This window comes from Cetorhinus maximus, chromosome 4 (assembly GCF_964194155.1).
Source record: "Cetorhinus maximus chromosome 4, sCetMax3.hap1.1, whole genome shotgun sequence".
Taxonomy (NCBI): Eukaryota; Metazoa; Chordata; class Chondrichthyes; order Lamniformes; family Cetorhinidae; genus Cetorhinus; species Cetorhinus maximus.
In genome coordinates, this window is record NC_135882.1 from 131059511 (window position 1) to 131083086 (window position 23576).

General features: G+C 43.4%; 1 protein-coding gene across 3 annotated transcripts in view; it reads left to right on the forward strand.

The window, feature by feature from the left end:
• Positions 1-23576, forward strand: part of slc35d4 (solute carrier family 35 member D4) — a 211557-nt gene that overhangs the window by 168366 nt on the left and 19615 nt on the right. For 2 of the 3 annotated variants that reach the window (XM_078540824.1, XM_078540821.1), the window contains one exon: positions 6277-6341. The exons of the other annotated variant lie outside the window; for it this stretch is intronic. In XM_078540824.1, the coding sequence (XP_078396950.1) occupies positions 6277-6341 (65 nt within the window). The remainder of the gene's footprint in view (positions 1-6276; positions 6342-23576) is intronic. 3 annotated transcript variants of the gene reach the window in all.

A 23576-nucleotide genomic window follows, 5' to 3' on the forward strand; every position in this document is an offset into this window, starting at 1 on the left:
TACCAGCCCAGTACTTGGGCTTGCAGTGTCAGGAACCTGCCCATGGAGGAGGCTGCCTCTGAGAAAATAGTACTCTGGTCCTGTCTGGCAAGTGAGGGCTCAGGACTCTGATTTGGTCCCTATGTCAGTGTCCCGATAACCACGGGTAAATCCTGCCCACAGGTCAGTGCACCCCTGCTTTCATATGATATACATTTCTCAGTTGTAATAAAATGTGAGGCAATGACCACACACACTCTATGGGCAACCTTTAGATCAGCTGTCCGCCAAAGATATTTTGAGCAGGAAACCTGTGGCTGTTGATATTCTGTTTGAGTCAATAAAGGGTAGCATAGATATCCATGATATTTATTTTCCCATTGGCTGAGGTGAAGGTCCATTATCTAGCATCCAGCTACCAATCAGTGAAATGTCCTCCCATTGAAGGCAGCTTTTTTTAATATTAAGGCACACCAAATTTGTAAAGGATAGGAGATGAGATTAATGAAGAAATTGGGTTGGTTGATATGTTTGGCTTTTAAAAGCCTTGATTTTAGTGAGTCAAAAGTGGAAGAGAGGTTTTAGGCCCTGGTGGTGCCAGGAGAGCTGGCAGGCAGGAACTACAAGTAGCACTGCCAGCTGGCATGCCCAGCTCCAGTCCACCCCACACTGTTTTCTGGGAGGCAGGAATGGGGGAGCAGGGGTGTGGGTGGTGGGTGGCAGGACGGCAGGGCTATCCACCCACATGCAGCAGGTAGTTGATTAAAGTAATTAAAAGCTGCTTAATGCGAATTATAGGAGGCCGCTTTGCCAGTCGGACTTCAGGTTACCGCAGGAGGAAGAGGCCAGTTTGACTGCCTGGATGCACAGCCTCCCAGCAGAAGACTCCAACACGCCAGGCAGACCTAGAGGCCCTGCCTGCCTCTGTACAGCAGCAGCCAGAGGCTGCCCTGTAGAAGCGTTCTCCCACACAGTGGTGACCTGGCTGCAAAAGCCATTTTTTAGTTTAAATTTTAAATAAGTTGGGGTGAGAGAGAAGGTGCCTCCATTTTGAAGCACCTTATTATTACCCCTCACTTACCTTCCATTGCAGCCTGCTGCCCCTTACAGCTGGAGGCCTTCTAGCTTGAAAGAGGCTGCCTGTTGTCTTTAATTTGATGACGTGACTGCCCTCAGGCCATTAATTAATAGCCATGGGACAATGACTGTTTCCCACCCAGTGGGGACTTCTGACCCACATTCGAGCCTGACGGTGAGGTTCAGAAGACGACAGGGAAAATTCAGCCCACGGAAGTTGACAGCTGAATTTGAATGTCAATTAAGAGCAGCATTCAAATCCAGGCTGCCTGAATGTCACCACTGGGACTATCAGTTAGCCTCCTTGCAAACTAGCCGGGTGGGAATTAATGCTCTGGAGCTTTATTTGAATAAATGTGATCATGTGCCTAAGTTTTATCATCTTTATGCGAGTGAAAATGCGGTAACAATTATTGTTGCGACCTTTCTAGGTTAATATCATCGTATTCTCTACTCAGTATTAATGTATGAGCATCATTACCACACTTCAGGCAGCAGTTCCAGAAGAAAGCCCATCCATCACCTTGTGGCAACAACGGATGGGTAGCATATTATGCAACCTTGTCAATGGCATTCATATTCTGAGAACAAAGTTTCTTAAAAAAATGGAGTTTGGATTCAAACACAGATATTTGGCTTCCACTGTCCCAAAATGCGCTCTCCTCCTTAATCTACTGCAGTGTAGTATTCCGCTCCCTTGCTCTCTCACCATTCATTAAGATTTCTCTAAGCAAGACAAGCCAATTAGTGCAACATTATGGAGAATTTGAGAATTATTGGGGAATAATAGAAAAATGGAGAATACTAGAGCCAGGGGACACAGTTTAAAAACAAGAGGTCTCCCATTTAAAACGGAGGTGAGAAGAATTTTTTTTCTCTGAGGGTCGTGAATCTTGGGAACTCTCTTCCCCAGAAAGCAGTGGAGGCAGGGTCAATGAATATTTTTAAGATAAAGGTAGGTAGATTCTTGGCTAACAAGTAGATCAAAGGTTATCATGGGTAGGCGGCATGTGAAGTTGAGGCCACAATCCGATCAGCCATGACCTTATTGAATGGTGGAGCAGGCTCGACTGCTGCTCCTAATTCATATGTTCGTAATTTTCTTTTGCAAACCCAGCCACTGGAAATGATGCAGACAACTGACACTTTGAATCCTTAAAAATGAGAATGAGAAAAATTCTATGCTTTTTGCCAGACTGAATTCAAGCTCTAATTTGAGTTATCTTTTTTTTAAAAATCTGTTATTTATCAATTTCCTCCGCAATTCCCTTATTTCACCTCCTGAACTTTCTAACTCCTGTTGGGATATAGTACACAGGAGTTAGCAATGCACCAATATCTTTCACAAGTGTCCAAGCTCTGCTGGTGAATGTAAGTAGATTTCATGTCTTTTGGGGAATGGGGCATGACTGCCCATACCTGCCTTCCCCTAGACCCATAGGGGCATTGCTTCACAACAGAAATCAGGAATAGAAACTTTGGTTGATTTATCTCTACCTGCCCTGAGCCGAGAGACCCTGAAACAATTTCTAGAGCTCTACTTCTACCTCAGGAAACTCGACATCAAGACCAGATATTCAGAATTCTTGATTCACGGACTCAGTACACGATGAGCTGTGCATTGACCAACTCAATAATTTGAGAGCCTCTCCTTTTGTTTTAATATCATAAATAATAAGGGGGAAGTAATATTTGAATGAATACAATTATAATTAACGTGACTGAATTCAAACATAGATACTGGATTTAGGTGTTTGATTTTTTAATTTTCATCCTGTGGCTTTGGGATTTTCATTAAATTCACACTTTCTCATGTGGTTACCTTAAAGATGCCCTGAGTATGGAGGTAATTAATTATGGCTATAGAGGGGATGAATTACAGGGATAATTTCAATTTATCGTGGCTGGACTATGGGGCCATCTTACATTTTATTTGGATTGTCACTATTTTGCCTTTTGTTTTCACATTTCCCCGTTGATTGGATGCAGTAAAATTACTTCCGTTGCTGAGGAATCCAGAACGAAAGGCCACCATCTGAAAATTAAGATAGGCCATCACGTATAAGTGAAGTTAAGAAGCACTGTACACAAAGGGTAGTCAAAATCTGGAGCTTGCTCTCCCAAAATGCTGTGGATGCTGGGTCAATTAAAATTTTTCAAGACTGAGATGGATAAAATATTTTAAGTGTATCCAAGAAGCAGGTAAATGATCTATTTTTATTTAGTTCTGTTGAAGAGTCATACGGACTCGAAACGTTAACTGTGTTCCTCTCCGCAGATGCTGCCAGACCTGCTGAGTTTTTCCAGGTATTTTTGTTTTTGTTTTGGATTTCCAGCATCCGCAGTTTTTTGCTTTTATCTTAGCAGGTAAATGATGTTCAGGTACGATCTACTATGATTTAGTTGAATGGTAGAATAGGCTGGATGGTTGGAATGGGCTACTCCTATTTAGATGTTTCTTTGTTGTCTGAATGCACTTGGTTTCCCAGGTGTACAGATACTAAAGTAAGCAGACACATTAGTTGAAATGTTCAGCTCCAAGGAACCTGCGTATCTACCAATCAATTAAATATATCTTGTTATTGTAAGAAATCCTGGCGATTAGCACTGTTGCTTCCAGCCACAGCATAGCACGGTGATTGACCAAATGTTATCTCAGTCTGCTTTGGAAATGATTGAGGAAGTGCATGTTACAAAAGACACGTATATCCAGTTCAGATCGCATGGGGATACTATTATTTCACCCCTGGGATGAGCTATTGTAGAGTATATTAGGTAGTAAGGACACACCCCTAAATGCTCAGACTGTTTATGGGAGTGACTGGCACCATGATATCCGAGGGGAAATCTAATCTAATCTATTTAAAGGGCACACCACTTACATACAGTCATAAAACTGAACGTTCTAATTTTGGACTGGCAGAGAACTTAATTTGGCGAGGGAATTTAAATCCGGTGAGGTGGCCTTTTAATGACCATGCATGACATGCTATTGCTCGTTTTGTTCATTGAACATTGCTCGTTGGAAAGCTCAACCGGCTTTTAAGGTCCCGAGAATAGAATTCCAAAAGCTCATCCTGATGTCAGGAAACTGATTTTTGGCCTCTCGCCAAGTTAAAATCCCTGGAAGATTCCACCCCCAATCTTTTTTAATGTCCTGGTGATTTTTCCCAGGGTTGCACACAGCAATGTCCTGGAGATTGATCTTCAATTCCTGGAGACTCCAGGCCAATCCTGGAGGGTTGGCAACCCTATACCAGACTTGTTGTATATTCCCAGAAGTAGAGAAGTTGCAGTTTTTTTCCCTAGCAGTGAAGCTGTGAAAATAGGTTTTGTGTTTCAAGAAGGGAAAATATGGAAAGGAATAAGAGCATCGGTACCAATGTTAACAAGAGTGAGGTGGAAGTTCACAATGTAAACTTTGGGAAAATGCAAATGTTAAGATATGTGCCTTGTGTTCATTAACTGCCCACACTAATGTGCATGATTCAGTATCAATCAACAGTAGAAATAAGCAAACCTTCCTGGGAGTGAACGCCAATGACTGCATTAATCTGACCCTAGTAGGAGAAAATGACACTCCTGCGTCCCACTAGTACTTGGAAACATTCAATATCAATCTTGGTACCAGAATTTATGGAGCTAGGATACCATATTTTATGAAAGTGTTGTGACATTGACCCAGGGAAATTGGGTGATTTAAACTACTCCCATTCTCTGGGTACAGGCAAGAAGTTATGAAATTTGCTCTGGGATCAGATTTAAGCCTATAACTTTTATTTGTGTGGTGAGGAATGCCTAGTGGTTTAAAAAAGACTAGATGTGTGGTAAATAAGCCCTTGTAAAGATCTTGACTGTATAGTAGCTGAGTTTTGTTTATTCATGCAGTCAGATAGCCTGGTGGTCAGCTTTGTTGCTTCTCCCATGACCAGGTACAAGTTAATTTCTTTTTGGGGTGGTTTATTTTAGGAAGCAAAACAAATGTTATATCCAAATTAAGTATTGATAACATTTAAACCTGCATTTTAATCAATGGTTGCTGCTTTTATTTAGATAGTTTGCTGCGTTTTCATCATTTGCCGCACTTGCCTTTGGTATATTAAATATTCTGATCAGGAATATTTATTATTCTAAATCTGCCATCCTAGTTTTCTGACCGTAATAAACTTTAAGGATAGTAAAATAATCTGGTATATTAGTTTCTATTGATTAGAGCGGTCTCTTTGTGAATTTAAAATTGAATTAGCCCCTCGACATCCAATGGCATTACCATCCCGGAATTCCCCCCTACCAACGTCCTGGGGTTACCATTGATCAGAACTGAACTGGACTAGCCACATAAATACTGTGGCTACAAGAGCAGGTCAGGGGCTAGGAATCCTGCAGCAAGTAACTCACCTCATGACTCCCCAAAGCCTGTCCACATCTACCAGGCACAAGTCAGAAGTGTGATGGAATAGCCTCCACTTGCCTGGATGAGTGCAGCTCCAACAACACCCAAAAAGCTTGACACCATCCAGAACAAAGCAGCCTGTTTGATTGGCACCCCTTCCACAAACATTCGCTCCCTCAACCACCGACGCACAGTGTCAGCAGTGTGTACCATCTACAAGATGCACTGCAGAAACTCACCAAGGCTCCTCAGGCAGCATCTTCCAAACCCACAACCGCTACCATCTAGAAGGACAAGCACAACAGATACATAGGAACACCACCAACTTGAAGTTCCCCTCCAAGCCACCAACTACCCTGACTTGGAAATATATCGCCATGCCTTCCCTGGCGCTGGGTCAAAATCCTGAAACTCCCGGTCTAACAGCACTGTGGCTGTACCTACACCACAGGGACTGCAGCAGTTCAAGAAGGCAGCTTACCACAACCTTCTCAAGGGCAATTAGGGATGGGCAATAAATGCTGACCTAGCCAATGACGCCCACATCCTGTAAAAATGAAAACAATGTATATAAATATGTGTGATTTATGGGTTCCAGCCACTAATTATGAGATTTGTCAGCTCTTGTCTGGACCATTGGGTGGGGATAGGTGTGGTTGGGACCATTCCAAGAATTGGCAGTTCCTTTATTACAGTTCAAAATCACTCCTCCAGATTGGATCTTCGTGCTGCATAGGCCATTCTTTTGGGTCAGGTAGAAAAAGGAAAGGACAGAAGAGGAGAAAACTCTAAATATGTAAATATCTATGTTTTTATTGTGTGTTTAGGTTTTGACTGCGTGTTTGTCATTGGTTGTCTTTGAGACTCTTTTGAATGTGTCTACAAGTTGCTGGTAAGTAAACACTTCATTACCTTAATACATATCTGACCATATAAAGGGTGAACTATAATTGCCACAATAATGATTTAAAACCTTTCTTTTCCCCAGACAAAATCGCAATGCTGCCTTGCATATATTTAAACTGCATTATTTCATATTTTTATAGCATGCATGCACTTGTCACAAAGATGTACAATGGTATATAGCTGCTCAGAGCAGGCCACTGTACTGTAGGTACATATCGTACAGCCTTGTGATATGCCAATTGTACTAATATATTTGCAGGAATTAAGAGTGCTCAACAGGGACATCATTTCGCTTTATAATCTTTAAAAAAAACTCACAACTATATGCATCCCCTGTTAACCATTTTCTGTAATAAATGTGTTTGTCTGTAGGCTCCGGAAACTGCAGTCGCAAACTTGTAATAGTATAATTACACCCTCCTGCCAGAGGGGAAGTGTAAAGGTCACAGACAGTTTCCATTATAAATTAGAAACTAAGTTATAATGGCAATATATACATAAGAGTTGAAGATCCAATGTTAAAATGGGGACTGAATTATAATTTGTGTTACACCTCCTCCAGACTCAACTTTCATTTCTTTGCTTGTCTCTTTACCACCCTCTTTTGCCTTGCATGTTGTTATTTAATCTCTTGCCTCCCATCCTATCACAGACCTTTCCTTTGTCCTTTCCCTGCCTCTGTACTTAGTTAAAACCTGTTACATCTCACACTTTAGTTTTGATGAAAATTCATTGATCTGAGTATTTCCAGCATTTTCTGTTTTTATTTCTTTTTGTATGCCCTGGTGCAGTTTTGCCCACCCCCTAACTAAACTACATATGAAGATTCACGTGAAAGCCTTGGAAAGGGTGCAGAGAGGATTTGCCAGAATGGTACCAGAGATGAGGGACTTCAGTTATGTTGTGAGACTGGAAAGGCTGGAATTGTTCTCCTTACAGCAGCAAAGGTTAAGGGGAGATTTAATGGAGGTATTCAAAATTATTGGGAGATTTTGATAGAGTAGATAGGGAGAAACTGTTTCCATTAGCAACAGAGTTGGCAACCAGGGGGCAATGATTTAAGATAATTGGCAAATGAATCAGGGGAGTGATGAGAAGAAATTTCTTTACACAACAGGTTGTTATGACCTGGAATGCACTGCCTGAAAGAAGAATGCAATCAGATTCAATAGAATCTATCAAAATCAAATTGCATATATACTGTCCCTGACCCTTCCACCACCCTCTCCCCTCACCTTGGACTGCCATTCAGGTATCCTCTCCTCACCTGCCCCCTCCCCCTCCCCGGTATCCTCTCCTCACCTGCTTCCTCCCCCTCCCCGGTATCCTCTCCTCACCTGCCCCCTCCCTCTCCCCAATGTCCTCTCCTCACCTTCCCCTTCTCTCCCACCCACAAGTTAGAACAAGATGGTGTAGATCATCAGTGCTTTTGTTCATTGGCGGAGCAGGCCCGGAGGGTCAGATAGCTCCTGCTGTTATTTCTCATTTTTATTATGCTCCTCTTCCCTGTCCAGTTCAGTCGCCCCTTACCCCACACCAGTCTAAACCCCCACTCATCCATTTCTCTTCTGCCCCGCCCCCAGTTATCCTCTTCTCTCCACTTCCTCCCCACTCCCACAGTCCTCTCTTCCCCCCCTGCGCTCCTCTCCCCCTTCCCCTCTCTTCTTCCTCTCCCCTACCACTTTCCGTCCTCCCACTCTCCTCTCCTCCCCCTCCCGCTGTCCTCTCCTCCTCCCCTCCTGCTATCCTCTTCCTCCCTCCCTACTATCCTCTCCTCTCACTCCCACTGGCCTCTTCCCTTCCCACTGTCCTCTTGGTCTCCCACTTTCCTCTTTCTCCACCCCCCCCCCCAACTCTCTTCTCTCCCCCTTCCTGCTCTCCCCTCTCCCTTGTTCTCCTCTCCGCCCCTGTCTCCCCTCCTGCTCTCCTTTCCTCTCCCCCACATCTTCCCCTCTGCCATTGACCAGCCCCCATCCTCTTTACAAACGGGAGCTGTAAGTTGATCCGGGAGTGCAATAATATTCACTTGAGCTATCACAATGATTAACCATTTGTCATGCAAGAACATATTCAAACATGTACAAAATCAACTGTCAGTAATAATGAAGATGGGCTGAGATTTAGAGCTGCTTGTGGTTAAAAGCAAATAGTGTTGTAAATCATGCTCAACCCTGCTCTTAAAATAGGAATTTGTAGTGCAAACTGATTGAACAATCTCTGATCAACACTTAGCTTGATAGTCGTACTTCAAATCATGTTTTAAAGCATTCTTACTACAGGAGATGTTTATTTAAGAAAAGTGAGAGGGAAACCAGGGAATTAGAGACTAGACAGCTTAACAATGAGTGCTTTGGAAATAGCTAGAGCCTATAATTAAGGATAGGGTGACTGAACACCTTGAAAATTTTCAGCTATGAGAGGAAGTCAGCATGGATTTGTAAAGAGTAGGTCACGCCAGATGAATCTGATTGAATTTTTTGAAAAGGTGACAGGGGAATGTCCGTGAAATTTATTTATAAGGAATTCCAGAGGGCATTTAATGAGCTCCCTCATAAGAGATTGTTATCTAAAGTTGAAACTCATGGAACTGAAGACAAATGATTGACCTGGTTAGGTAAATCGGCTGAGCGGAAGGAGTCAGAGAGTCGGGCAATTAGGAATTGGAAATAAAGCTGCTTGTCTAGCCAGTGACACCCACCTCCCGTGAAAGAATGAAAAAAAGCAGCATTGTCAGAAGTGTAGATGGAAAATTCCAAAAAGAGGCCGAAGGGCCTCTTCTGCACTGTGTGATTCTGATTCTGTGATTCTGTGAGATATTGATAGATTAAGTGAATGGGCAAAACTATGGCAAATAGATTTCAATGCAAGTAAATGTGAGGTCACCCACTTTGGACCTAACAAGGGAATAAGAGGGTTCTTTCTAAATGGTGCAAAACTCGAAACAGTGGAGAACCAAAGCGATTTGGGAGTCCAGGTACACAGATAATTAAAATACCACAAACAGGTCCAGAAAACATACCAAAAGGCTAATGGAATGCTGACCTTTGTATCTAGAGGACTAGAATGCAAGAGGTCATGCTTTAGCTATACAAAGTTCTGGTTAGATCTTACCTGGAATACTGTAAGCAGTCTGGATGGACATATTGGCTTTGAAGGGAGTGATACCTCGACTCTGAGGGTTAAATTACGAGGGGAGATTGTGCAAACTGAAATTGTATTCTCTGGAATTTAGAAGGTTAAGGGGTGATTTGTTTGAAGCTTTCAAGATTTTAAGGCAACACTTTCTGTCTGACTACCCTATTTCTGCTGGTTGGTGAGTCTAAGACTGGGTGGCATAGCAAGAAATTACAGCCCCAGGTTTTTCAGGAGTGAAATTAGGAAAAGGCTTCTCCACACAAATGATAGTAGGAGTTTGGATCTCTCTTCTGCAAGTGCCAATCGATGCTAAATCAATTGTTAATTTTAAAATTGAGATTGATTGATTGATAGCCAAAGATACCAAGGGATATGGGGCAAAGGTAGGTATATGGAGATAGGGTGGCAGATCAGCTATGATCTCATTGAACGGTGGAACTGGCTTGAGGGACGAAATAGTTTACTCCTGTTCCTGTGTTCCTATGATGGTAACCCTGTAGCAGCCACATACACCAATCTTGCAGCAATCTGGTCGGTAATGTGGCAGAATGGACTATGGCTGCATTCCATACTCGACACTTAGGGGACAGCATGCACCCATGAAAATATAGGACTACAAATTTGCCATCAGTTTAAGACTGCCTGTTTCAGTAAACCTGAGATTTGCTCTTACCTGTAGCTCTATGGGTCGTATGAGGAGAGATGGGGCCGACTAGGCCTTTATTCACTGGAATTTAGAAGAATGAGAGGAGATCTCATTGAAACATATAAAATTCTGACAGGGATGGACAGACTGGATTCAGGGATGATGTTTCCTCTGGCTAGAGGGTCTAGAACAAGGGGTCACAGTCTCAGGATACGGGGTAGACCATTTAGGACTGAGATGAGGAGAAATTTCTTCACTCAGAGTGGCGAACCTATGGAATTCTCTACCACAGAAGGCGGTGGAGGGCAAGTCGCTAAATATATTTAAGAAGGAAATAGATTTCTGGACTCTAAAGGCATCAAGGAGAATGGGGAGAGCGTGGGAGTATGCCGTTGAGATAAAGGATCGGCCATGATCATATTGAATGGCGGAGCAGGCTCGGAGGGCCGAATGACAACCTCCTGCTCCCATTTTCTATGTTTCTATGTTATACAGAAGAACCCAGCATCCCTAAATTGGAAGAGTAAGTCATGGAAGCTCCTCACCTGAAGCGAAGGAGTAGAAATATATCTTGTATGGTGGTGCAGCCTGTTACACACTCCGCAAAATATTTGGCTCTGTTGAAGTCAGTGGAATATCAAATGGAGCACAGAACAGGCTGCCAATGTAATACCAACTGTTTTGTGATAGCACGCAAGCAATTTCTACACCAATTCCCTTAATTCAGTGTGACTGGACAACGACAGGCATTTGGAGGCTGATTTGTAAGGATTCTGTCTGCTCTCTTGGGAAAGATTCATGTGTGAAAGGAGGATTGTTTGAGGGAATGAATTATGTTTAAAGAAAAAATTGGGAATGAATAACCATGAGTTTGTATGCTCCCTTGTCACCTCTGTGGCCAAAGTTTGAATCTAACCCAGACTGACAAAAAAATCAGATTAGGTCAATGCCACTGGATTTCAAGTAGATGTGGCCCTGATATCCTAAAATTAGTCATGATGTTTGCCAAAATGAATAGTCCAAATGGGAATTAAAGGGACTTTGTTACAGTAGTGCAATAAGGACGTTTTGAGTTGGGCTTTGGCGTGCTTTATGGGACTCCTGTGGAGAGGGGCTTTATTGTGACCTGACCACTGCATGTCTGATATGAATGTTTCCAGTGCTGACAATGCCAGGGAGTTTATTTTCCACTGAATTGTCTCACCTTGCTGACATGGAAATTCACCCCAAAAAACTATTTACACAATGTGGATTTGTTTTATTTGCCTGAATTTTTTTCATTCATTCATTGGATGTGGGCTTCGCTGGCTGGGCCAGCATTTATTGCCTGTCCCTAGATGCCCTTGAGAAGGTGGTGGTGAGCTGCCTTCTTGAACCGCTGCAGTCCATGTGATGTAGGTATATCCACAGTGCTTTTAGGAAGGGAGTTCCAGGATTTTGACCCAGCGACAGTGAAGGAACGGTGATATATTTCCAAGTCAGGATGGTGAGTGATTTGGAGGGAACTTCCAGGTGGTGGTGTTCCCATGTGTCTGCTGTCCTCATCCTGAATGTAACAGGAATTCACAGAACATACAAAATAAGAGCAAAAGTAGGCCATTCAGCCCCTCGAGCCTGCTCCACCATTCAATAAGATCATGGCTGATCTGTTTGTATTTCTAATGCCATATTCCCATCTACCCCCGATAACCTTTGATTCCCTTGCCTAACAAGAATTTATCTACCTCTGCCTTAAAAATATTCAATGACCCCCCCTCCTCCACCGCCTTCTGAGGCAGAGAGTTCCAAAGTTGCACAACCCTCTGAGAGAAAACTTTCTCCTCATCTCTGTCCTAAAAGGGTGACGCCTAATTTTAAAACTGTGTCCCCTATTCCTGGACTCACCCATAAGAGGAAACATAATTCCTGCGACCACTTTGTCAAGACCATTCAGAATCTTATATACTTCAATCAAGTCACCCCTCAGTCTTCTAAACTCCAGTGGAAACAAGTCCAGTCTGTCCAACCTATCCTCATTGAACAACCCACTCATTGCAGGTATCAATCTAGTAAACCTCCGCTGAAACGCCTCCAACACATTTACATCCTTCATTAAATAAGGAGACCAAAACTGTACAAACTTACATAGAAGCCATCACATAATAGTGTGAACCCAAAGTTAGGTAGGAGGCAGATGACACCTTGTTCATTAGAGAAAGCAAGATAAGTGAGATGAGTGGTTGGCGGGAATGGTCTTTCACAGCAGGAGAAGGAGAGGTAAAGATTGGGAGAGGAAGCTCGAGGTTTCTTTGTTAGGCCAGAAATAAGAAATCATCTTCCCCGGTCTCCTCTGATCTGCTGCATATTGCAGCCAAATTTTGCTGGCGGTTTCAGTACTTGCAGGCCTCCTAACCCCTAGAGTTCAAATCATGTATTGGCACCAATGGCATCATCAGGCTGCGACTTTCCATGTTTAAATAAGTCCCTGCTTGACTGAGGTCAAGCCTCCACACTGTTGGAACCCTGACAGTAAAAATCGGCATGGGGAGGGAATGTGTCAGGAACCTGGTGCCATCATTTTAAAACTTGCCCTGAATTCTCGTGCCAGGTGGGCCAGGTTAAAATCCAGACTTGGGACTCCAGTGATCAAGCAGCCAACTGCTCCTCATCCCCAGTCACAGACTGCAGGCATTGTTAAATGCAGAAATCCCCTGCTCCTTCTGCATTAACCGCATCCATTTTGCAATTTCAGTTGACTTTGCGTTACCTTGGGGTTATATTTAATTGTTTGCTGCTTGAGAGCAATATTGTTTTGTGGTATAAATTTTATTACTTAAGAACAAACCCTGCCTTGCGATGTTGAAACACATTTGCAAAGAATGTGATCATTAAACATTTACAAAGATTGCTCAAATGCCTAAGCATAAGCTGTCATTAAGAAGGCAAATTAGAGTGAAAAGCAGCAGGGTATGGCATCTGGAGTTCAAGAGAAGCAGTCCCCATTTCGCTTGTTGTAATAATGATCTCCTCGGGCACTGAGGGAGACCGGGTGAGCAGAGCACAGGCAGCTGAGGTGAACTAATGGAAATCAGCCACTAGACTAGCAATGTTTTCTTTTCCTTATCACCCACTCTTGGGGTTTTACAAGTTATGATGAGAATCCAATGAACACACTGCAAGTGGTGGCATGAAACCACCTGAGGCCCTGGTGGGTGCAGGGCTGCAGGATCTCCAGGTGGGACCAAAATGGAGGCTGAACAGCTGAATGGTCTGTTCATTAAATAAAATGACTATAATAAAATATATAATAAAACTAAGATAATACAATGACTATAAATAAGAAATAAGATAAAATGATCTTTTATGACGGATGTGCAGGTCCTTGAGAGGGTGCAGATTTACCAGAATGGTCCCAGGGATGAGGATTAGGCTGAAGAAGCCGCGGTTGTTCTGCTTGGAGCAAAGGAGATTGAGGGGAGATTTGATAGCGGTGTACAAGATAATGATAGGTTTAGATAAAGTTAACAAAGAAAAGCTATTCACATTAGCTGATGGTACAAGGATTAGGGGACACAGATTTGAGGCTTTTGGCAAGAGATGCAGGGGGAATGTAAGAAAGAACTCTTTTTTTAAGCGGCGAATGGTACTGACCTGGAACTTGCTGCAGGTGAGGGTGGTGGGAGCGGTGATGTTGAAGGCTTTCAAAAGGAAATTGGATGGCACTTGAGGAAAATATACTTGCAGGGCTACAGTGATAGAGTGGGACTGACTAGAGTACTCTGTGGAGAGCCAGCGTGGACTCAATGGTCTGAATCTGAATGGCCGTGTTCTATGCCATAAATGACTCTATGAATAATATAAATATTAATTTTGAATGAGAATGCAGAAAACTTTGAACTTGCTGTGAAGGAAGACAAAAGAAACTGTAAGTTTCTCCTTGTCACATAGAAAGAGTGAGGAAGCTATAAAAACACTGTAGGTTTGGAATGTGCTCCCGAGACTAGCAACCAAGAGGAGAGCAGTTGGCTCAGAGGAGATTTTCTAGCTTTGTATTTAGTATCGCGAGGACCATAAACGGCCTTTAAAGGTGGAAATTGCAAGTCTCCTGCTGACCCTAACCATAAATTGTGTAAGTTCGACAGGTTCATGTTTTTTGGCCTGTTGCTTTTAATGTGAAGCACAGCAGCAGATCTGAGGAGCCAGAGGTTGAACAAACAGGAAAATTATATAAAATAGTAAACAGTAACTATCAAAGATCTTTCATTTTGCTTACTTCTTACTTACCTGGACTATTCATAAAGTAACTCCAGACTAATAAAAAATGTATTTTCATTGACACTTGAGCAGAGTCCACCTTGGCTGACTTTATCAGCAAGAGACTGTTCAAAGAGCTGGCCATTCAAAGAATATTTTTTTTTTAAAAATTCATTCACGGGACGTGGGCTTCGCTAGCTGGGCCAGCATTTATTGCCCATCACTAGTTGCCCTTGAGAAGGCGGTGGTGAGCTGCCTTCTTGAACCGCTGCAGTCCATGTGGTGTAGGTACACCCACAATGCTGTTAGGAAGGGAGTTCCAGGATTTTGACAGGACTTATTTGCAGAGTCCAATTATTTCAACACTGTGATTCGGAAAGGTCAAAATTATAATCTAATTGGAAATTTTATATTGGCTTGTAAGTGGAGGCAATTGCCCATTTCAAAGGACTGAGCCTGCGCTGTCTGACAAGCAAAGGACACTGCTGCATTAATGATTGAGAAGAGAGACCATTTCCAACAGCACTATGCTTCACTCCTCAGGGATGCTAAATATTAGTCATGACCTTTGACTTATGAAAGTGGGAAAAAATATAGGGCTGAATTTTTCCCCCGTCAGGGGGGTTGTGTGGGGGCAGGCAGGAGCAAGCACGAACCCGATCGGGTGTGCGTTGCCATTTTACGTGGACAGGCCAATTAAGGCCTGCCCAGCGGGACGCACACCATGCGCGCGAAAGAGCGCAGAAATCTCCGAGGCACAAAGGGAGATTAGTTTAAGTCTTGAAAAATATAATAAAGGCCAAAAAAAATTTTAAGGACACGTCCCCTCATGTGAAACTGTCATATGAGCTGGGACATGTCCATTAATTTTTTCAAAGAATTTGATTTAATTAATGAACTCTTCAAGAAACCTCATCCCGCCCGTGGATGAGGTTTCATGAAGAATGCGAAGTCCGCCTGGGCTCTTCGCCTGCCCGCCAACCTTAAGGTTGGACAGGCAGCATTCTTAACAGCTTTAATTACTTTGTTAATGGCCTTAATAGGCCTTTGTCAGCTGCGCGCCCGCCAAACTGACAATCTAAATGACGCGCGGTGATGTTGGGACGCCCGTCTGACGTCACTGCGCGTTGTTTTACACGTCGGCCAGCGGGCCCCGCCCCCGCTCACCGACGGGAAAATTCTTCCCATAGATTCTCATATCTAATTCTGTTTGTTTTTCATTTTGTTCCTTTATATCCCCCTGTTCCTAGTTCTGTCTCAGTGGGAGTAATTTTAACCCCCAAAAACAGGTGAGCCTGGGTTAGGTAAGAAGGTTGAGATGCTAAAATTCTGAAACAGGAACCCAACCCGCCTCAAACCCACCTGCTTCAGCTCCAAATGGAGGTGAGCGTTCAATCCGTTCTCAGAAAGTGGGTTAGTCAATGAAAACCTTTCAAGGAGGCTGCATGCCTCCAATTTTTCCACAGGGTTTCTAAGTCATGACGGCTGGGTTTCCCTGGCCTCAGGAAACTCAGCAGGTAAAAAGAGGCAAGAAGGTCTGATCTATCAGTTAAGTGACTTTATGGCAAAGTTTCTTAGTTTTTTTGTTAGTGTTTCTGCCCCACGTTCCACCTTCCTCCCAGCGCCACGTTATAAAAATTCTGCAGTCTCCTGGAACACAATAGAAATAGTCGACTGGTAGTACAGGACCTGAGTATTGCTCAGAATAGAGACATGCTGTCAAAGCTTGTCATCTCACAATCATCAGGACAGACACAAGAATACCAAATTTCAATTTAAAATGCATGAGAAAGGAGTGTTGATTAGTTGGCAAGTTGACTCTGCTCGAGGTGTTGCTTTAGATTATGCACCAGGGAACTATTATCCCTCAGGCTTTTGTTTAATTCAAAAAAGGCTCAATGCCTGGACATGTTCTTTTTAACTGCAGAGGGTAAGTCCCTGCGTATGCATATGTATAGCTTCTAGCAAACGTAAATTCTCGGCCCAACCATCTTCAGCTGCTTCATCAATGACCTTCCTTCCATCATAAGGTCAGCAGTGGGGATGTTTGCTGATGATTGCACAATGTTCAGCACCATTCGTGACTCCTCAGATACCAAAGCAGTCTATGTTCAAACGCAGCAAAACCTGGACAATATTCAGGTTTGGGCTGATAAGTGGCAAGTAACATTCGCACCACACAAGTGTCAGGCAATGACCATATCCAACAAGAGAGAACCCAACCATCACCCCTTGATGTTTAATGGCATTACCAGCACTGAATCACCCACTGTCAACATCCTGGGGGTTACCATTGACCAGAAACTGAACTGGACTAGTCATATAAATACTGGGGCTACAAGAGCAGGTCAGAGGCTAGGAATCCTGCGACAAGTAACTCACCCCCTGACTCCCCAAAGCCTGTCCACATCTACAAGGCATAAGTCAGGAGTGTGATGGAATACTTCCCACTTGCCTGGATGAGTGCAGCTCCCACAACACTCAAGATGCTTGACAACGTACAGGACAAAGCAGCCCACTTGTTTGGCACCCCATCCACAAACATTTACTCCCTCCACCACCGAAACACAGGAGCAGCAGCGTGTACCATCTACAAGATGCACTGCAGTAATTCACCAAGGCTTCTTAGACAGCATCTTCCAAACCCATGATCAATACCATCTAAAAGGACAAGGGCAGCAGATAGATGGGAACACCACCACATGGAAGTTCTCCAAGTCACTCATCATCCTAACTTGGAAATATATCGCCATTCCTTCACTGTCGCTGGGTCAAAATCCTGTAACTCCCTTCCTAACAGCACTGTGGGTGTACCTACACCACATGGACTGCAGCAATTCAAGAAGGCAGCTCACCACCACCTTCTCAAGGGCAATTAGGGATGACCAATAAATGCTGGCCCAGCCAGCGAAGCCCACATCTCATGAATGAATAAAAAAAAGTGAGCCACATTGCAAGCCCAACAGAGAATCTTAATTTGGTTGTTAGTATAATACTTAGCACATTCAGGATTGTTCAGCAAGCACTGTCCAATCGCAGAATTACATCTAAAATTAAAGATTATGTTCTGCGTAAGCAAGCATGGGCTGGTTGAGTACAGTCAGTACTCTGCCCAAAGCGAACAGCCGAAGGGACATGCTGTTTGAGACAATCTGCCAGTCACTAGGACATACAGCCTAGTTACCTGGCATCATGCCGGCACTGAAATACATATACCACATTACTCATTTGTGTGGTAAGCAGAACGCCTTCTTGGCGTGATGGCAGCATCCTGTTAGTGGAAAATACCACTCGTGTTGCTACTGTATAGTAGCAGTGTGAATTTTTTGAGATACCTTACCCTTCCAAGGTAATTTGAGGAAGAGCGGGTACTTCTCAGGTCCAAAAGTGGCAGTTTTAGGCCCATTTGTGAATGTGCGCAATACACAGCAAGCAATGATCTGATTGGGGTAGCCACTTTCCCACAGAATTGCCTTGATGTGCCCAATTTTGGTGTCAAACTTGCACGGTGAGCCAATGGTATGGGCACTGTTTATGAGATTGCCAAACCCTACCCCACTTTTCACTGACCTTACCACTCCTACTGCCATGATCTCTGACTGCCCCCCCCACACTATCTCTTATCGCATCATCACTCATCGTCCACTCTACCATCCCCATTGCCCTCCCATGCCATCTCTCACTGCCCTGTCCTCCCCACCCCCAAACTATCACTAACTCTTGATTTCCTGCAGGATCTCCTGCTCTTCCTCATCTCTCCTTCCAATCTCTGGTCTCACTGATCTCGCCTGACCCTCAGCAAACTTTGATTACCCTCCAATCACCCAGATCCACCAACCCACCGCCCCCCCCAACCCCCGCCCCAGCCACGGCCTCCTAACTGCCAGGTTTCCTGATCATATCTCTTCCCACCCTGCTCCAAGACCCCACCCCACTAAACACCAGGCTGGTATTACTGTGATGATGGGCTATGCAGTAACTGTTTTCATTCCATCTGTACCGCTTATAATGCATTATCAAATCGCAGAACTGTTGGCTACGTTTGCATATCTGTCAGATTTTGAAAGAAAGATGATGGATTATTGTTCCTGATGGAGACCCTTTGTTTGGGCCAGACAACACGTGCATGAAAATTTTACACCAATATTAGTGTTTCACCTGGAGATATACACTAATCCCATCTATCTGCAGTTCCTACACAGTCTTTTAAGTTTTCCGTTGCCAGTATTTATCTGAAATTATTTTTAATTAGGTAGCTGTATCCACTTTTTCTATAATAGTCTGAACAAATCTCTCTAACTTCCCACTGTTATTTTAATATACCTCAGTTTGTGTGTGTGTGTGTGTAAATATATATATATATAAAACAGACCACATACCAGCTTTTCAAGTTACTTATTTAAAGTGATAGTAATTTCTGTACAAAGACAATCAGTGAAAATAAATTTTGTTTTCATTTTCATTATGAATAAATACATGCATGAGGTCAGTGTAGTGTTTAGTCACATGGATCAGAGCACTGTCAGTGTGTTGGTAGCTGCACTGTTTGAGGGCAGGTTAATTTGTTTGTCAGCTTTGACTATATCTTGTTATGATCTGGAATGCACTGTCTGAAAAGCTGATGAATGCACTTTCAATCATAACTATCAAAAAGAAATTGGATGGATACTTGAAAATGAACATTTTTCAGGTCCACGGGGAAAGAGCAGTGGAGTGGAATTAATTGGATAGCTTGTTCAAAGAGCTGGTACTGGGCCAATGGACCAAATGCCCTCTGTTCGTAAGATTCGTTGGGCCTTATAGTGTTGAGAAATGATTATTTGTACGGAATGGATGTGAGGTTAGTTTATAGCTGCACTCTGATTTTCTTGTGTATGGGTGTGAATTCCAACAATTGCATTTCAGACTGCCTATTGTTTTTCAGGTTTAAAGCAAGAGTCCTTACATTGCCATCTCTGCCGCATATGCCCCACAGATGTTTCGCACGCATATTGTGGAGAGGTTTCTCCTCCACCATATGGGTTGGCAGGGGGGAGACTACAAAAACCATGGCTGTAGTTTGAAGAACTATCCAATTAGTTCCACTCCCTGCTCTTTCCGAATAGCCCTGATTTTTTTTCCTTTTCAAGTATATGTTCAATTCTCTTTTGAAAGTTACCATTGAATCTGCTTCCACTCACTTTCAGGCAATTCATTCCAGTTCATCATAATTAACTGTGTAAAAAGAAAATCACCTAATCTCCTCTGATTACTGAGCCTGCTTTGAGTGGGAATGGTTTCTTCTTATTCTGTCTTTCAAAACTCCTCATAATTTTGAATACCTCTATTAAATCTTCCTGTAGCCTCCTCTGCTCTAGGGAGAATAATCCTAGCTTCTCTTCACATAACTGAAGCCCCTCAACCCCGCTCCAGGGCCTTGATATCATTTCTAAAATGTGGTACCCAGAAATGGGCACTAACTAGTAACCTATGAACTGGGAGTTTAGTGTTGCGATCCCCAGCTGAGGTTACCACTGGGCAAGCCTTATCCCTGGGTGGAACCCAGCTTGATAGATCCTAACTTGTGTTAGTTTATATATGTGGAGAGGGGCCACTGAACAGAGTCACTAATGAACTTTTAACAAAAGCATAAAACATTTATTAAATAAGAAAAGATTAACTATATTACACCCACATTTTGAATATTCACCCACAAACATCCCCTTACAGATATATACAGATTTGTAAGGATAACACAAATTACAAAAGCCATTTTATACTTTAATGTTCACAGTAAATACAATCCATATAAACCAATTGGCAACTTGTGGTCAGACACACCACACACTGAAACCAAGTGACAGATGCCATCTCAACCAGATGCTATGGATCTCTCCTCAGCTCCCCCAGGCACTTGTCACACCGTGAGCCAATCAGTCTCCCTGAACTCCATCTTTCACACGAGGGCTTCCAATCTTCACCGTCCAAGAACTCACTTTGGAATCTTCTAAACCGACAATTTCTTTCAGCTATAAAAACAAAAAACTACTGTGGATGCTGGAAATCCAAAACAAAAACAGAATTACCTGGAAAAACTCAGCAGGTCTGGCAGCATCGGCGGAGAAGAAAAGAGTTGACGTTTCGAATCCTCATGACCCTTCAACAGAACTGAGTAATATTAGGAGAGGGGTGAAATATAAGCTGGTTTAAGGTGGGGGGGTGGGGGGAGAGAAGTTGGGGGGGTTGGTTGTGGGGACAAGCAAGCAGTGATAAGAGCAGATAATCAAAAGATGTCACAGACAAAGGAACAAAGAGGTGTTGAAGGTGGTGATATTATCTAAACAAATGTGCTAATTAAGAATGGATGGCAGGACACTCAAGGTACAGCTCTAGTTGGGGTGGGGTGGAAAGACTGACAGGGTATTAAAGATATAGATTTAAAAATAATGGAAATAGGTGGGAACAGAAAAATCTATATAAATTATTGGAAAAAACAAAAGGGAGGGGGAAGAAACGGAAAGGAGGTGGGGATGGAGGAGGGAGTTCAAGATCTAAAGTTGTTGAATTCAATATTCAGTCCGAAAGGCTGTAAAGTGCCTAGTCGGAAGATGAGGTGCTGTTCCTCCAGTTTGCGTTGGGCTTCACTGGAACAATGCAGCAAGCTAAGGACAGACATGTGGGCAAGAGAGCAGGGTGGAGTGTTAAAATGGCAAGCAACAGGGAGGTTTGGGTCTTTCTTGCGGCACCACCAAACACATCTTCCCTTCACCCCCCCTGGCGGCATTCCGTAGGGATCGTTCCCTCCAGGACACCCTGGTCCACTCCTCCATCACCCCCTACTCCTCAACCCCCACCTATGGCACCTCCCCATGCCCATGCAAAAGATGCAACACCTGCCCCTTCACTTCCTCTCTTCTCACCGTCCAAGGGCCCAAACACTCCTTTCAAATGAAGCAGCATTTCACTTGCATTTCCCCTAACTTGGTCTACTGCATTCGTTGCTCCCAATGCAGTCTCCTCTACATTGGAGAGACCAAACGTAAACTGGGCGACCGCTTTGCAGAGCACCTGCGGTCTGTCCACAAGAAAGACCCAAACCTCCCTGTCGCCTGCCATTTTAACACTCCACCCTGCTCTCTTGCCCACATGTCTGTCCTTGGCTTGCTGCATTGTTCCAGTGAAGCCCAATGCAAACTGGAGGAACAGCACCTCATCTTCCGACTAGGCACTTTACAGCCTTCCGGACTGAATATTGAATTCAACAACTTTAGATCTTGAACTCCCTCCTCCATCCCCACCTCCTTTCCATTTCTTCCCCCTCCCTTTTGTTTTTTCCAATAATTTATATAGATTTTTCAGTTCCCACCTATTTCCATTATTTTTAAATCTATACCTTTAATGCCCTGTCAGTCTTTCCACCCCACCCCCACTAGAGCTGTACCTTGAGTGTCCTGCCATCCATTCTTAATTAGCACATTCGTTTAGATAATATCACCACCTTCAACACTTCTTTGTTCCTTTGTCTGTGACATCTTTTGATTATCTACTCCTATCACTGCTTGCTTGTCCCTACAACCACACCCCCCCAACTTCTCTCCCCCCACCCCCCCGCCTTAAACCAGCTTATATTTCACCCCTCTCCTAATATTACTCAGTTCTGTTGAAGGGTCATGAGGCCTCGAAACATCAACTCTTTTCTTCTCCGCCAATGCTGCCAGACCTGCTGAGTTTTTCCAATTTCTTTCAGCTGCCTTCCGCAAGGGTTCACCTCCAGGGCTTCAAACTCACCTTCTGATATTCCTCTCCCCTGGGTCACCACATGCTTTCAAGGTTTCTTCCACACACACTCTTTCACCGACTCTGCTGTCAACCACTGCCTCACATGCCCATAGCAAAGAGTTACAGACCTTCAGTTGCCTCTTTGGACCCTCTGACTTCTCACAAGCCTTTATCTTGCTTTGACTCTGCTTCCTACAGCTTGGAGCTTTAAGCTTGAAGCTTGGAGCCTTTCTCTGTTCCTCATTCTTAATTTCACTTAATAGGACCTTTTCCAGGTTCCTGTCCTTCCTTTGACGAGAAGGTCTGTTTGGGAGTGGAACAGGAGAAAGTCCCCAGGATTCTTGGGGACTTTCTTCTTTAGCTTGGGACTGGCTATCTACCCCTTCTAGGCTGCTGCTTCTTGGCAGCTGCCTTCAAAACCAACTAAACTCAAAGAGCTTCCAAATCAAACTGTTGTTTCTAGTTTCTTCTGTGTGTGTCTGTGGGAGGGACCTGCCTCTCTAGACCCCTGTTGCTAGGCAACAGCCCAGTTTTTCTACTTTTGTGTTTGCTCAACTTCTCTTTAGCTGTCACAAAACTCATTAGAAATGCAGGCATCTTTTAAAGTGAAACTAAAACTCAACTTGACATTTTCTTAACACACACATACAGAAATACAAATCAAACTTAAACTTTAAAGCTAAAACTCATTTCTAATACCCACAAATACAAATATAACTTATTTAAACTATCCCTATTTCCTAACATTAGTCACAGTCTCCTTAGTGAGGAGTGATGTGACACACAAGAAGATGCGCAGGAACAAGCTGAAGTGATTGATCCTTCGAGCAAAGAGCTCCCTGGTGATTGGAAATTCTTCACATCAAGTTGAATTATGAACAATGCTTCAAGAGCCAGGATGCATTGGATTTATAATATTGTTTGTATCTAACCTCAAACAGCTTAAGACCCTATTTCATATATAACATTCTATTTTACTGCCAGGAAAGCCTTTTTTTCCCCTTTCAGAAGTGGGCACTATTGTATAAATTACAAATGACTGTCAACAACACTGAATTTCTTGTGACCATAACTTTGAGCATTGTGCTCGGTATCTGTTGCAGAGAGATGCTAGTGATTGTTGAAATTGGCATAGAAATCATTGAAATAACAGCAGAACTTTTGATGTACCTAAGGATAAGGGAAACAGGATCAAGTATCCAGGTGGCAGCTAGATTTTTGATGACCTAAGGACAACCAGAAGTCTTGACCACATGTTGACTGATAATCTGAGCCGGAAGGTTGGGGAAGGTAGAGTCTCGGTTTGGAAACCTTGAAGTCTAGGTTTTCCTGCATGCATTGGAGTTACCGTGCACGTTTTCTTTTTTTGACAGGCTCCCCACCTGGAAACCAATCGGATTGACAGGCTTGTCTTCCAATTGGGCATTGTGTACTCTAGAGCAGGCCACA